General features: G+C 51.5%; 1 protein-coding gene across 3 annotated transcripts in view; it reads left to right on the forward strand.

Moving 5' to 3' along the window:
* The window catches only part of SLC39A10 (solute carrier family 39 member 10), an 802,105-nt gene that overhangs the window by 110,421 nt on the left and 677,786 nt on the right, over positions 1-13,898 (forward strand). For all 3 annotated transcript variants that reach the window (XM_069615702.1, XM_069615703.1, XM_069615704.1), the window contains exon 3: positions 8,753-8,933. In XM_069615702.1, coding sequence (XP_069471803.1) covers positions 8,753-8,933 — 181 coding nt within the window. The remainder of the gene's footprint in view (positions 1-8,752; positions 8,934-13,898) is intronic.

The raw sequence follows: 13,898 nt of genomic DNA on the forward strand, positions 1-13,898 counted from the left end.
GGGATGGAAAGTTACTCCATGTGTTATGGGGCTGCCCATTGATTCAAGACTATTGGCTAGAGGTGAGATCCAGAATAAAGGATATACCTAATGTTGATGTTCCAGATGGCCCAGTGTGTTGTGTGCTGTGTCTTATCGATCCCGGGTCTCCAACCAAAAGGAACTGCCTCTGAGAGGACATTATTGCTTTACTTACTTTTGGTGGAAAAGTTGGCAATGCTCGAGTTGTGGAGGAACAAGAAGGCCCCCTTGACGCATCTATTGATGGATAAGGTGTGGACTATGTTGGGGATGGCAAAACCCACATCGAACATAAGGAACACCCTGTGGTCCTTTCCCTTTTGGTCCCATATGCAGAGAGACTTTAACGCCCTCTCGTGTCCTAGGAGAGTGGGGGCCCTTAACCTTATCGACATGCCCTGAAACATATTTGTTGCAATGTACGTCACCTGCATTACTCATGTTATTGTACCTGTTGTATGTTTAGTGAATACTCCTGGGGGGGTGAAGGATGGGGGAAATGGGGGATGCATGGACTATGCATGGTTGATGTGATGTAAACGAATTGCTGGTGTATAATCACATGTCGTTAATAATGTCCAGTTAAAACGAATACAATTCTACCTTTTTTTAATTAAAAAACAGTAGCTGTGCTCTCTACAAAAATGACTTCCTGCCTGAAATGAAGACTGCAATCCCTACCATAAATGATTCCACACTTAGTCCTTTGTTCCCCTGTGACTCTATTCTCCCACTTCCTGTTCCTCTTTATGCAATTGAAGCCTCACTTTCCACAGTACTTTCGGACTCCCATGTAAATGGTCAGGCTTGGGCATCATGTTTATGGCAGAACATATATGGAGATGCCAGTGTTAGTGGCCCAATAAGCAGTTAGATTAGAGGTCAGCAGTGGTATCATGCTTGTTTTTGAGAGCGTGCCCAGAGGTCTAGAGACCTCCCCTTACTGGAGTGAAGGCTCTAATACTGCACTATCACCCAGTAGGCCATTCATACCCAGTATTTGGAAAAAAAAAAAGTAATGTACTTTTAAGCACTTGGTGAAAGCAACAATGTACACATTATACATAGCATCATACGGCACAACTCCATCATGCTGTGCATATAGATGTTTCTCCAGCATGGGGTCTGGCATGGATTCACATGCTCATGAATATTCCCCGTCGTCAGGCTGGGAATCCTCGGTAAAGAAAAAACCAGTATCAGTTTCGTTTCTGATCTGTCTTTCGTAGTAATAACCAATCACTGGTCTCTGCGTCATACTGACCACAGCCAATGACTGCCCTCTACCTAAGCCCCGCCTCTGGCAGCCATCTTCAGATTTTTACCGCACGTTCAAGTGTTGGGAGTCCTCGTGCTTAGCTCTCGAGCTTTTACTGCGTGTTTCGCGTTTTTTCAGGTGAATTTTCACATTTTTTCGGTTAATCGAGCCTCAAGCTCCACCGTTTCTACTCCCGTTAACGGCTTCCCGTTGCGGGATTTTCCTACGCCCCTCAAGGGTGAAGATTTCGTCGAATCAACTTCTTGGAGGATTCCAGAAGATTCGCGGCCTACTTCGAGATGGCCCAGGATGCGAGTTCGTCACCCGGTCCCAAGCTGTTTCGCAGCTGCCCTGGTTGCGGGCTGCAGAATGTGTTTAAGGAAGACGAACATTCGCGATGCCTCTACTGTCTTCATGGGGACAAGACTCATGTAGAGAAGGACTGCCAGTTCTGCAAGAACTTGTCGGAGCGGACCATGAGGGACCGTCGATCCCGTCTCGCAAGCTGGTTGGAGAAGGGCTCGACTGGTGAGAAGAAGAAGAAAGGGTCCGAGCGGGCTTCTAAGTCCTGTGCGGGCGCCCCTGCGATGGGGGCCCAACACCAGGCCAAGCGCCGCGAGTCCGCCGGCTCCGGGAGCGCTGAAAGGTCGGGCTCTTCGGTCGCCAGGCAGGGCGCACCTTCCCCGGCACCGTCAACCACGAGCCAACGCTCCGGTTCGGGGAAGAAGAAGTCCGAGACCCCGGGTAAGCTTCGGGAGAAGCCCCGTCCGATCTCGGAAGAGGGGGAGCGAGGCGTCGCCCCTCCCCCAAAGGAGAGGGCCCAGGACGCACCCAAGGTGGTCAAGGCCCCTACCCAGCAGGCGAAGGCCTCTATCGAGGCTATTGCGGCGACTCTGGCCAAGCCGGCAGAGACACCGCCAGCGGAGACCGCCTCCGGGACTAGAGTTTCCCTGCCGCCAAGGAGGGAATCCTCTTTTCAGCCCATCGTCGTGGCCGCCATGATGGAAGAAGCGAGGGGGGGCACAGTGCCCTCCTCGAGCTCGGAGTCAGCCTCGGAGGAGGAACTGACCGAGGCCGTGAGGAACCTCGAAGTCCAATTCGAGAAGGTTCGATCCCGTCAGGAAGATCCTCGGGAGATAACCGAGGAAGACGACGATGGCGAGGAAGAGCGGCCTTCCCTTCCGGCGCAGCCGGATCCTAGGCCTCCGGATGGCTCGGCGGCCATTTTGTCTGCCATCCAGTCCTTGTGCTCTGAGATAGGACGAGATTCCCACGGCCCAGGCCGGAGGACCCGCAACCTGGCCCGTCGGGAAGTCCTCAGAACAAACGACGGAGGACCCAACCCTCTCCTCCGCTCGCACCCGTAAGGCCTACAGTTCCCTCCTCATCCTCCAACGAGTCGGGAGATGACGGTGCGTTGGGCTCGACGACGGGTTCTGAGGGCGACGACGACGGAACGGGTCTCCCGTCTCCCGTTGCACGGGCCTCGCCGCCCGACGAGATTGGCTCATTCCACGCCATGATCGCCAGGGCGTCCGAATTGTTCCAGCTCTGCCCGGAGGAGCAGAAAAAGGAAGGTTTCCTCTATCAGCGCCGGGAGGCCAAGAGGAAGACGGTCATCGCGGTGCCCCTAATCGATGACATCTGGGAGGAGGGCCTGTCGGTTCTCAAGAACCCCTCCACGGCACCAGCCAAACGGGACCGGTACGAGAAGAAGTACCGGGTCCCCGAAACCGCTCCCCTGTGCCTCAGGGCCCAGCCAACGCCAGACTCGGTCGTCTCGGCGGCGGCGAAGAAGAAAGCGGCGGGGTCAGGAGCCTCGACGTCGAATTCCCCGCCGGACGGCGAGGGAAAGAAGTTGGACGCCATGGGGCGGCGGGTCATTTCGTCGGTGGCGACGACGATCAAAGCGGCCAACGCCCTGGCGATCGTGGCCCGTTACGACAGGGAGCTCTGGTTTAAGCTGGCCCCCATATTGGACTTCCTGCCGGACGACAAGAGGTCCGAGGCTCTGGAAATACTGCAAGAGGGCGAGGTGGTGTCGGACCACGCCATAACAGTGGCAACCGATATTGCCGATAGCGGGTTCCGCCAGCTGGGCAACAGTGTTTGCCTACGACGATGGGGTTGGCTCCGGGCGACCGACTTCCGTCAGTACGTCCAGACCAGGGTGTTGGACATGCTTTTCGACGGCAGCCACGTGTTCGGGAAGGCGGTGGACGAATCCTTCCAAGCCATAAAAACAGACACGGAGACGGCCCGCGCCCTAGGAGCCCTTCAGCAACGACGGCCCTTTCGGAGCGCCGGAGGCAGACGGGGTGCCTCCAAGGGATCCAGCGGTGGCTCGTCGTCCTACTGCCAGGCGGCAAGCTCCTCGTCTCAGGAGGCCTACAGGGGTCGCAGCAAGCAGGGAGCGCCTCGTCGCCGTCGGCAAGGTGGCCAGGGCGGCAAGGCCACCACCTCCAAGCAGGACTGAACCGGCCGTGGTCTCGGGCCCCCACCGAAGCACCCCGGTGGGAGGCCGGCTGACGAATTTCGTCGGCGTGTGGAAGTCCATCTCCACCAACCGTTGGGTGCTGGATACCCTGGCAAGAGGACACTCTATCGAATTCCTGAAGAAGTGCCCTCACGTTCCACCTGTGGCCAGGAAGGAAAATCACGTCCCGCAACTGCTGTTGGAAGTACGGGCGATGCTCGGGAAAGGCGCCATCGAGCTTGTCCCGAAGAGGCTCCGGGGTGTACTCAAGGTACTTCCTCGTCAGGAAGAAGACAGGCGGCTGGCGCCCCATCCTGGACCTTCGTCGTTTGAACAAATACATCAGATCACAAAAGTTCAGGATGGTCGCCCTCCAGCACGTACTGGGACAGCTGGAGGAAGGCGACTTTCTATCGTCGTTGGACCTGGAGGATGCATACTTCCATGTTCCCATCCTCAAAAGTCACCGAAAGTTCCTCGGGTTCGTCGTCCAGGGACGCCACTACCAATTCAGAGCACTGCCGCTCGGATTGAAGTCGGCCCCCAGGGTCTTTACCAAGTGCCTAGCACCAGTGGCGGCGCGGCTGCGCCTACAGGGGATTCACGTCTACCCCTACCTGGACGACTGGCTCATCCGCTCAAGGACGAGGGAACTCGCCGTCGAACACACTGCGAGGACCGTCCAGCTACTCACAAACCTGGGATTCGCCATAAACTACCCGAAGTCCCACCTGGTGCCGTCGCAGGTGGCCCTGTTTCTGGGAGCGAAGCTCGATACAGTGAGGCGCCTGGCGGCCCCGTCGGCAGAACGGACGAAGACCATTCTAGGCAAAGTGCAGCGCCTGCTAGCCACGGACGTGGCCAGGGTGAGGTCCATCAAGTCCCTCCTGGGGATGATGTCCTCTTGCATCTACCTGGTGCGCCTCTGCAGACTACGGATGCGCCCACTTCAAGAATTTCTCGACGCCCGTTGGATACAGGCGACGGGCACCTTCGAAGACAGGGTCCCCCTCAACGAGGTGTTCCGGCGGGCGATTCAGTGGTGAGGGTCCCCCTCAATGAGGTGTTCCGGCGGGCGATTCAGTGGTGGGGCGTTCGGGCACACCTCACGGCGGGCAAGGACTTTCAGACGCCGGCGTACCAGGAGACGGTTGGGGCGCCCACACCAGAGATCTCCACGCAAGAGGCCTCTGGCTCCCGGAGGAGAGGCTCCTGCACATCAACATCCTGGAACTCTGAGCCGTGTTCTGGGCTCTCAAATCGTTCCTCCCGTCGCTCAAGGGCAAGGTGGTGCGGATCTTCACGGACAACACCACGACAATGTTTTACATACGGAAGCAGGGAGGCACCAGATCCCCAGCCCTATCCAAGGAGGCACAGGATCTGTGGCACTGGGCGGTCGCCCTGGGGATGTTCCTGGTTCCCTTCCACCTGGCAGGAGAAAGCAACACCATCGCCGACTCGCTCAGCAGGGAGCTGCGCGCGTGTCACGAGTGGGAACTGCGCCAGGATCAGGTGGATCTACTCTTCCGACGATGGGGCAAACCCCAAATCGACCTGTTCGCAACAGCGACGAACTCGAAGTGCAAGAGGTTCGCCAGCAGGTTTCCCCAGCCGAGAAGCATGGGCGATGCGTTCCCGTTCCCCTAGGACGGCCTATACCTGTATGCGTTCCCTCCGTTGCCGTTGCTGCTTCGACTCATCAGCCAGCTCAAGAGGTCCCGGTGCAGGATGATCCTCGTCGCACCGGCGTGGCCGAGGCAGATCTGGTTCCCGGACCTTCTGGACTTGTCAACGTCCCCTCCCATCAAGCTGTCGGCGGACGCGGACCTTCTCTCCAGAGAAGGAGGCGCCATCTTCCACCACGACCTGGCGTCGCTGAACCTGCAGGCCTGGCTCCTGCAGCGCTAGAGTTTGGAGGCTACGATATACCGGCCGATTGCAGAGAGGTTCTTGCAAAGGCCAGGGCGTCCTCGACTCTCAAATGCTACGGTCATAAGTGGAAGAGGTTCTCTATCTGGTGCCGAGCACAGAAGATCAACCCCCTACTGATTACGGCCCCTCAAGTGCTGCCGTACTTGCTATCGCTGGCAAAGGCTGGGCTAGCCCATGCTTCCATTAAGATCCATCTGGCGGCGATCTCCAGATATACCAGAACCACAGGACGGACGTCCCTGTGGTCCCATTGACTGGTAAAAGAGTTTATGAAAGGACTGTTCCGGTCGTTCCCGCCGGTGAAGGCCCCGGCCCCGGCGTGGGAACTTAACGTGGTGCTGACCAGGCTCATGGGGCCCCCATTCGAGCCGATGCACTCCGCACCTATGAAGTTTGTGTCGTGGAAGACTGCGTTCCTGGTGGCCATTACCTCCACACGACGAGTGGGAGAGATCCAGGCCCTATCCTGCAAAGCACCGTACTTGACTTTCCATGCCTCGAGGGTGGTGCTTAGGACGCACCCCTCCTTTATGCCCAAGGTGCCGTCGGACTTCCATCTTAATGAGCCCTTGGTGTTACCTGTTTTCTTCCCGTCTCCTTCGTCGCCGGCCGAGAGGACTTTGCACTCGCTGGATGTGGCTAGAGCGCTGAAGTTCTACGTGGACCGCACGAAGAGTTTCCGGAGGACATCACAGCTGTTCGTGAACTTTGGTCCTGTGAATCAAGGGAAGGCTCTCTCGAAGTCTTCTATTTCCAGATGGATCTCCGGCTGCATCATGCATTGTCACCAGTTGGCTAACCGACCGCTGCCAGGCCGTCCGAGAGCCCATTCGACCAGAGCGATCGCTGCTACTACGGCGTTCTTATCTGGTGTGCCCCTGCGGGACATCTGCAGGGCTGCTACGTGGAGGTCGACGCACACCTTCACGAGATTCTACTGCGTCGATCGGGATTCCAGGGAGGAGTCCAGGGTCGGCCAAGCAGTGCTGCGCAACTTGTTCGCTTAAGGTGAGCCTGGTGAGGAGGTAAGAGATGCTTAATGTTGAGTTTTTTGTATTGCTTAATGTTGAGCCTTTTGCCACCCCCCCCGTGGTTGTGCATGTGTGTACTGCTATCTATTCTTATATTCACGAGCATGTGAATCCATGCCAGACCCCATGCTGGAGAAGGAACAAGTTACTTACCTGTAACTGTTGTTCTCCAGCATGGGTCTGGCATGGATTCACATGCGAACCCTCCCGCCTACCCCTCTGCGGCTCTTCACTTGGTCATACTGCCACTTCACGTGCTTCCAAATCTGAAGATGGCTGCCAGAGGCGGGGCTTAGGTAGAGGGCAGTCATTGGCTGTGGTCAGTATGACGCAGAGATCAGTGATTGGTTACTACTAGGAAAGACAGATCAGAAACGAAACTGATACTGATTTTTTCTTTACCGAGGATTCCCAGCCTGACGATGGGGAATATTCATGAGCATGTGAATCCATGCCAGACCCATGCTGGAGAACAACAGTTACAGGTAAGTAACTTGATCCGTCTCCCTTATCTCCCGCCCCTTCACTAGCAGTTAGTTACACTACATCAGTTGCAGGATTAGTAGTCTCCCTCAGATATGCTCAAAAGTCTCCCCATATGTCTTTAGGACAGCTTCTGACCGGCACTAGGCTTATGAACTCTTCTTCCATTTTGTTCACTCACAATACATCTTTCATCTACATCTCTACCGTGGGTGGTCCTTTCTGCTTCCATTTCATCAATATACTTCTCTTGGCTAATGCCGTGTAGCCCAGCAAACAATCAATCGCTATCAGTATAATCTGAAGCTGCACAATTTGAAGCAATGTCCGACACACATTAAGCCAATAATGAGTCAGTTCAGTGCAGTGCCACAGCATATGCATCAAATTCCCATTTTCAGATCCTCGCCTTGGTCACTTGCCCTGACATTCTTCATGGAATCATTTGATTTGTGACAGAGTACTTCATATCCAGTGTGTTCTCTGTTTCTGCAGTTTGACTCTATCTACCTCAAACCTTCTCTAGAAGATGTGAGATTATGCTTGCCCCGAATGTCAATTGTGTCCAAAAGAAAGCCTGTGTGGAAAGTAACATTTTAATAGCATGAAAGTAAGAGCATTCACTGGTAAGTGCTGATTTCTTTGAGTGGATGACCATGAAGCTACATGGTTAGTTGTCATTGTTGTGAAAAACGGGCACCGGATTTGGCCTTGGGTGAAACAGTTAATCAAATCTTTAGTAGCAGCACTTCCTAATGAATACAGAAAATAAGATTATAAGGCCCCCCATGCCGTCCCAATCTGTACTCCGTGGCTCGTAAATTGAACTTTGGTCTCAATGCAGTCTGTGGAAGATTTCATGACCTAATCGAGTATTGTTTGTCTTCCCCCAATTATCACAATGGCTGGCTCGCTAAAGCTGGGCCAGTGTAGACATGCAAGGTCAGTTTCGAGTCTTCATGGGAGAACCCACACAGCTGTGTACATCTAATTCAATTTTCCCCCAATATTCTTCTGATAGCAGTTGTCTGAAGCAACATTACCACTGTACTTTAATCTATTTTTAGCATTGAAAGCATGTCTCTAAATATGTTTTCCCGGTGCAGCAGATTACAGATGAATGCGTAAATACATTAATAATTGCAAAGCTATCTTTGTCCAGTTTGCCTGCAGGTATGCATTTAAAAATGTTGATTTGCCAAACCTTCATCAGGCCTTATGCTAATATTGAGGGCTACTCTTTCTCAAATGAACATACACGTTGGATTCACTTAGTTGCAATTTCCATCATCGTTATTGTGCATATATTTTTTATTTTTCTCATTTCCTGACACCATGTTATTTCAAATGAAATTATGTTTTCTAAAGTAATCTGCCGTAGCAGGCCTTTAGAACCAGAGTGTAATTAACTGAGTGGTTGGCTTAATTGTGGTTGATTGAAAATGATCTCTTGATTATAGCTGGTTTTAAAATGTGGTGCCAGGTACACTAGCAGCAATGGATGAATCCAGTTCTGCATGGATAATGTTTCACTTGATTTGTTTGCAGTGTCTAAATGTTACCCAGCTTCTGCAGTATTATGGTCTCGGCATCAACTCGCCAATTTCTCCAGATCAATTTACGTACATCTGTCCAGCATTGCTTTATCAAATTGACCGAAGATTTTGTATCAAGCACTATCGAGAGCTTCAAGTTGAGGATTTGTCCAAGGATAAGGGTGGTGCATCAGGTATGAATTTATAGGCTCATTAGATACCAAAAGTTTTCTTTGTTTTTTTACCCTTAACATCTTTGTTTTATCACTCTTGTTGGAAGGCACTATACATATTAAAAAATGTTCAATTGTAATTGAGTTCTAGCCCACTCATTTTACTGTAAGTACTGCAATATTCCACAATGTAGTGACCACAAAAACATTGTAAAACATACAGTGCTTCCATGCATTACATAGTTCTGACACTAAATGCAACATATCTGCAAATCTGTGTACCAGTTCAAGTAATGTACGGAAAACCTGAAACATATATTTTGTCTGCATACAACATAACAGTTTTAAAGGGGAAGGATCCAATTGGTGTTCATGACGAAGCATCGCTGCAGATTTCTGGTTTTGGCTCGACATCAGGGTGATGAGCACACTCTAGGGACTGAGATTCTCCCTTTGTGTGTTTGTTACTGCTGGGGCAAACCAAGCTTGTAGGGGCATTACTCTCAAATCCTAGACCAACCCAGAGCACAACCTATGAGGGAGTGGCCTTCATTTTCGCAGTTCGGGATGGTTCGGAGTTTTAAGATGTTGGCTGCTTTGGTGTGACAGAAGTCCATTCTTTTTATTGCACCTGGGTGCAGGTTTGCCTGCACTGCTAGTGGGTCAACAGGCCAGGATGTCGGGAGGAAAAGGTACATCCGGGAGGACACTGTGTGCCAACGCGAAGTGACCTTTACTTTTAGGTTGCTGAATATGTGGTGGGCAGTGGCCAGGTCTGGAGAAGTACTGTCATATTTTGTAGTCCTACCTACCTTTATGTAGGGGTGCTCTGATGCCTGTACTTGCTTCACCCAAGCTGCTCCCATCAATTTTTGTTAAGTAATTGAGTTACCAATCCAAATGTTTTTCGTTTTAGGCAATAGTAAATACAACCTTCACACTTTTAAATAAAATGAAAGACAATAGAACTTCCAAAAACAGATCACTGGTGATTTGTGTACGAAAATTATTTGCACTGCCCAAAAAGTGCACAGAGGTATATTTTATTGTAATTCTTGCAGTAGCCATAAATGGGAGAGAAGCAGAGGGATAAAACCCTAGCTTCTTGGCTTTGGCTCTCCTGGCACATGTGACAAGGAGACAAGCCTGTGCCAGACCTTTTTCTTTTCTCCAGACATGTAAAAGGTGTGCAAGCCTAAAGTAGCTTGCCCATCTCTTAAACTGAGGCCCTTTGGACTGTCATTTTTGTGGATGGTCAGGAAGCAGAAATGTATGGCTTTGGTTGCACTTTTAAACTCTAACTTGTTTCGCAAAGCTTGTTGTACTAAGAGTCCTGGTTAGTATCCAGTTTCCTCTTCCCAGCTACAAGCATAGTGGCGACACCCAACACTTGGCCACTCCGACCCCCTCCCTTCGGCTTGCTTTCCCTCATACTCACCCAGTAATTCACAGCCACACATTTTTAGTGGATGATCAACATTCCACAGCTGCTTTAATTTTTGACGACCGTTATCTTACAGGTGATCCGTATGCATGATCCCATTAACTACGATGAGCTTGAATCCATTGTTGCACTGTGTTATCCAAGTAGCATTTGCCTCCCAATAGGTCCATGCTTGCCTTTGCCGGGGACGGCCAGTTAACTTCGCTCCCCAATTCCCTGCCCCGGCTGGCTCTTCCAACCCCCCTTCCCCAGACCCCCTTAGTATCGCTGCTTCTTGACATCAGCCACACCCTCCTTTTTGAGGATGATCCCCCCCCTCCCCTCTCTTCCCCAGGTCCTGCCTCCCTTAACTATAGCCAGCCTTCCCTTACATGCAATGGCAGGACTACCCCTTTTTGTTTTGCTCCCATTGGCTGCTTATGCCCCTTGCCCCACCAAGGCCGTTTGCCCCGGGGGGCGTACTGCTCCTCCCACCCCCTGCCCCATGATAGCGGGACTCTTTTGGTCGTTGCAGCACTTTTTTTTTTCTCTTTGGGTACACTAGGTAACTAAGCCAAGACTCTATGGCGTTGATCACCGCCATCCAGTTCTCCCATGACTCTACCACCCCCCCTAACCGCAAACCGGTGTGTCCCTTGATACTGTCAGCCAACCATTAATGCATACCCCGCTTTCTTTTTTGATTCCAACAAGTGTCCTACCACCCATGTTTACCTTTTGCCCTGAGAATGAAACAAAAGTTTGAATTCAGTTTAGCATTGTATTGTCGACTTTACATCGTTCCATTGTCATTTTCATTTGTTTCCATTTGTTTTCGCTCTCCTGTATCTGCCCATGCTCCCTCCTCCCCCCCACCCCTTTTCCCCTGCCTCCTTCTCTGAAGTGGCATTTCCTCCCTTGAGCCCTGCTCCACCCCACTTCTGTCTATTTTTCTCAATCCCCGCTCTTGCTTATTCCTTGCACTGTAACCTGGTTTGCTATCCCCCCCCCCAGGCCAGATGTAGCTCCGGAATCGGTTCAACATCCACCTCCTTAGGTGCATTATTCTTTTCTCGTCATGCCCTTCTTCATAGGCCGTGGTTGCTGCCACTATCCTGTACGAGTGTGGCGTGTATCTCTCCTGTCCAAAGCCTGTCTTTGCTAATGACATGGCCAGCACCCTCCTAAATTGAAACTGTGTCAAAGGTGTTCTGTCCTGATGTAAGAATAAATAACATTGGACTGCCAGTCTGACTAACGTGTACATCCCAGCTGTGTGAACTGGAGAATAATCTTCCTTCCCAAACACACCCAGTGTGACCTCCTGACCACTCCCATCTAGGTCGGTTTCTGTACGTCTTCCTTGTCCCATCCACAAGCGCCTGTTTTTGCTAGCTCCTTCATCCTTTCGGCCACTCCACCATTGCCAATAGCCTCTCGTTGAATGGTGTCATTGCCTCCTCCACCTGGGTACTTGGCCATCTGAACCTCTCGATCTGTGAACGAGAACATGCGCCAGCGGCTGTATTCCGTAAACCCGGCCCGTGTGTTGCTCTTAACTCCATATTGAAATGCAGGTCACCCAAACGAAGTGGCAAATCAACCCCATTGTTGCCTGACCTTGTGCTGTCTGGTTGTTAATCTCCTGGACTACCCCTGTGTTATTCGACCATATCGTCAAGCGTCTGTTTGTGAGTACTCCATATATGCAGAGCTGCTGCCACTGGGAAAAGTTCTAACACGTTTGTTTTTTCTCCAACCCTTCCTGTGCCACTTGCTAGACCATGCCGCCCTGCACAATGCTTTCCTTAATATCGCTCTAAACCGCCATCTCCCTGATGCGTCTTTCAATAGTCGCTCCTGTCCGTACTGCATCCAAGGTGTCCTCCACAACCTTACCCCGTTAAAGTCTGTCATGAAACTATGCCGCATTCTCATGTCTTCCTTCAAGCCCCTATTTAACCTGATGTCGTGCCTCAGTTTAGTTATACCTGCTATCGCCCCTGCTAGTTTCCTTCCAAATGCCCTCACTGCCAGTACAATTCTTGCTGCAAAGTTCAGCCCCCCCCAGCAGTACCTGTATTTCCTTCAGAGTTGCTTTCCCTTGCCCTAGTAATGTTTTTCGCAAATTCCTTCACTTTCTCTCGAGGTAACCTGGTCAACCCAACTTCTGTATCTTTTTCTATCTCCAAGTATGTAAGCCTTGTGCACAGTCTTGCATCTTTTCCGCTGCTATTTGAACCCATAACTCCATTGCCAATTTGCTAAACCCTGACAATAGCCTTGCACATGTTCCTCCCCCTTTTTTGCCTACAAATAGGAAATCGTCCAGATAGTGTGTTTTTCCTACTTCGGGCATCCTCTCGTTCAGCACCCACTCCAGGAAAGCACAAAGTAAGAGCAGGCAATTGAACAACCCATTGGCTAGCAACGATCGATGAAGATTGCCCCGTGAAATTGAAATCCTAACAAGTGAAAAGTACTGGTAACAACTGGAATGCTGCCTACGTTGACTTTGGCCAGCAGGCTCCCACGCCTTGCCTTCTGTGTCAGATTTACTGCCTCGTCAAAGGAGACGTAGCTCACAGAGCAATACCTGTCGTCCAACCAATGGTTCACTGAGTCCCCCCTAAGGTATGATGGGTTGTGTATTGATCTAAATGCTCCCAACTACTTCTTGGGTACCACCACCAGCAGTGCAATAATCAAGTGTTCTATTGGTCTTGTTGTGTATAAGCCGACTACCCTCCCCAGATTCAACTCCTTTTCTATCTTTTCCCTGATCACATCTGGGTGCTCCCAAACCGATTTTGCATTTTGTGCCCATCTTTCCACCATAGGGATTTCAAAGCCCATTGAGAAACCCCTAACTAAGGCGCCCCTTTCCTTTATGAGGGGGTATCTTTGCAACCATGCTACTACCTTTCCTACCCGTATGGGTGATGGGCCTTTGGTGCTCAGCACTAGCGGTCGCCCCTCTGGGTCCTCGCTGTAGCCTCCGCCCTGCCTGTTCCCCATTTGTCTTCCCCCAACCTTCCTTCCCTATACCTACCTCTGCTGCCACATGACATTCCCTGTAGACCCACTTGTATCTCCCCTGGACTACCGTTTCTACTTAATGTTTGCTGCACACACCTCGTTGGTCACACGGGTGCCCCCTTGCCTTCCCATTCTAAGCATTCCCACTCTTTCTCGTGCCTGTGAATTGCAATGCATCAATGCATAGGTTACATCACTTTATTCCACTTCATCATTGTGTACAAGTTACATTTCTCACGTCCCACTGTCCTGAACCACGCCCTTTCCCACTCCCAGTCCTCTCCTTTTAGGTGTTGTTACTCTCCCCCCACTCGACTCCCCCTGTAACTCCATAAGCGGCTGTGCTATCCCCCACCACCCTGATCCTCTTGTGCCTCATTTCCCCTCCTGCGTGCCCCTCTCCATGCCTGAGAGCTCAACAATTGGAGAAAGCTTGCCTAAAATTGCAACTGGGACCCCACCTGCATGCCCCCCCCATTGAAGAGCCTGTATATCGGTTGATCCTTTTTTCTTTGCAGTCTCCT

This window comes from Ambystoma mexicanum, chromosome 9 (genome assembly GCF_040938575.1).
Source record: "Ambystoma mexicanum isolate Mex_15411 chromosome 9, UKY_AmexF1_1, whole genome shotgun sequence".
NCBI classification, from domain to species: Eukaryota; Metazoa; Chordata; class Amphibia; order Caudata; family Ambystomatidae; genus Ambystoma; species Ambystoma mexicanum.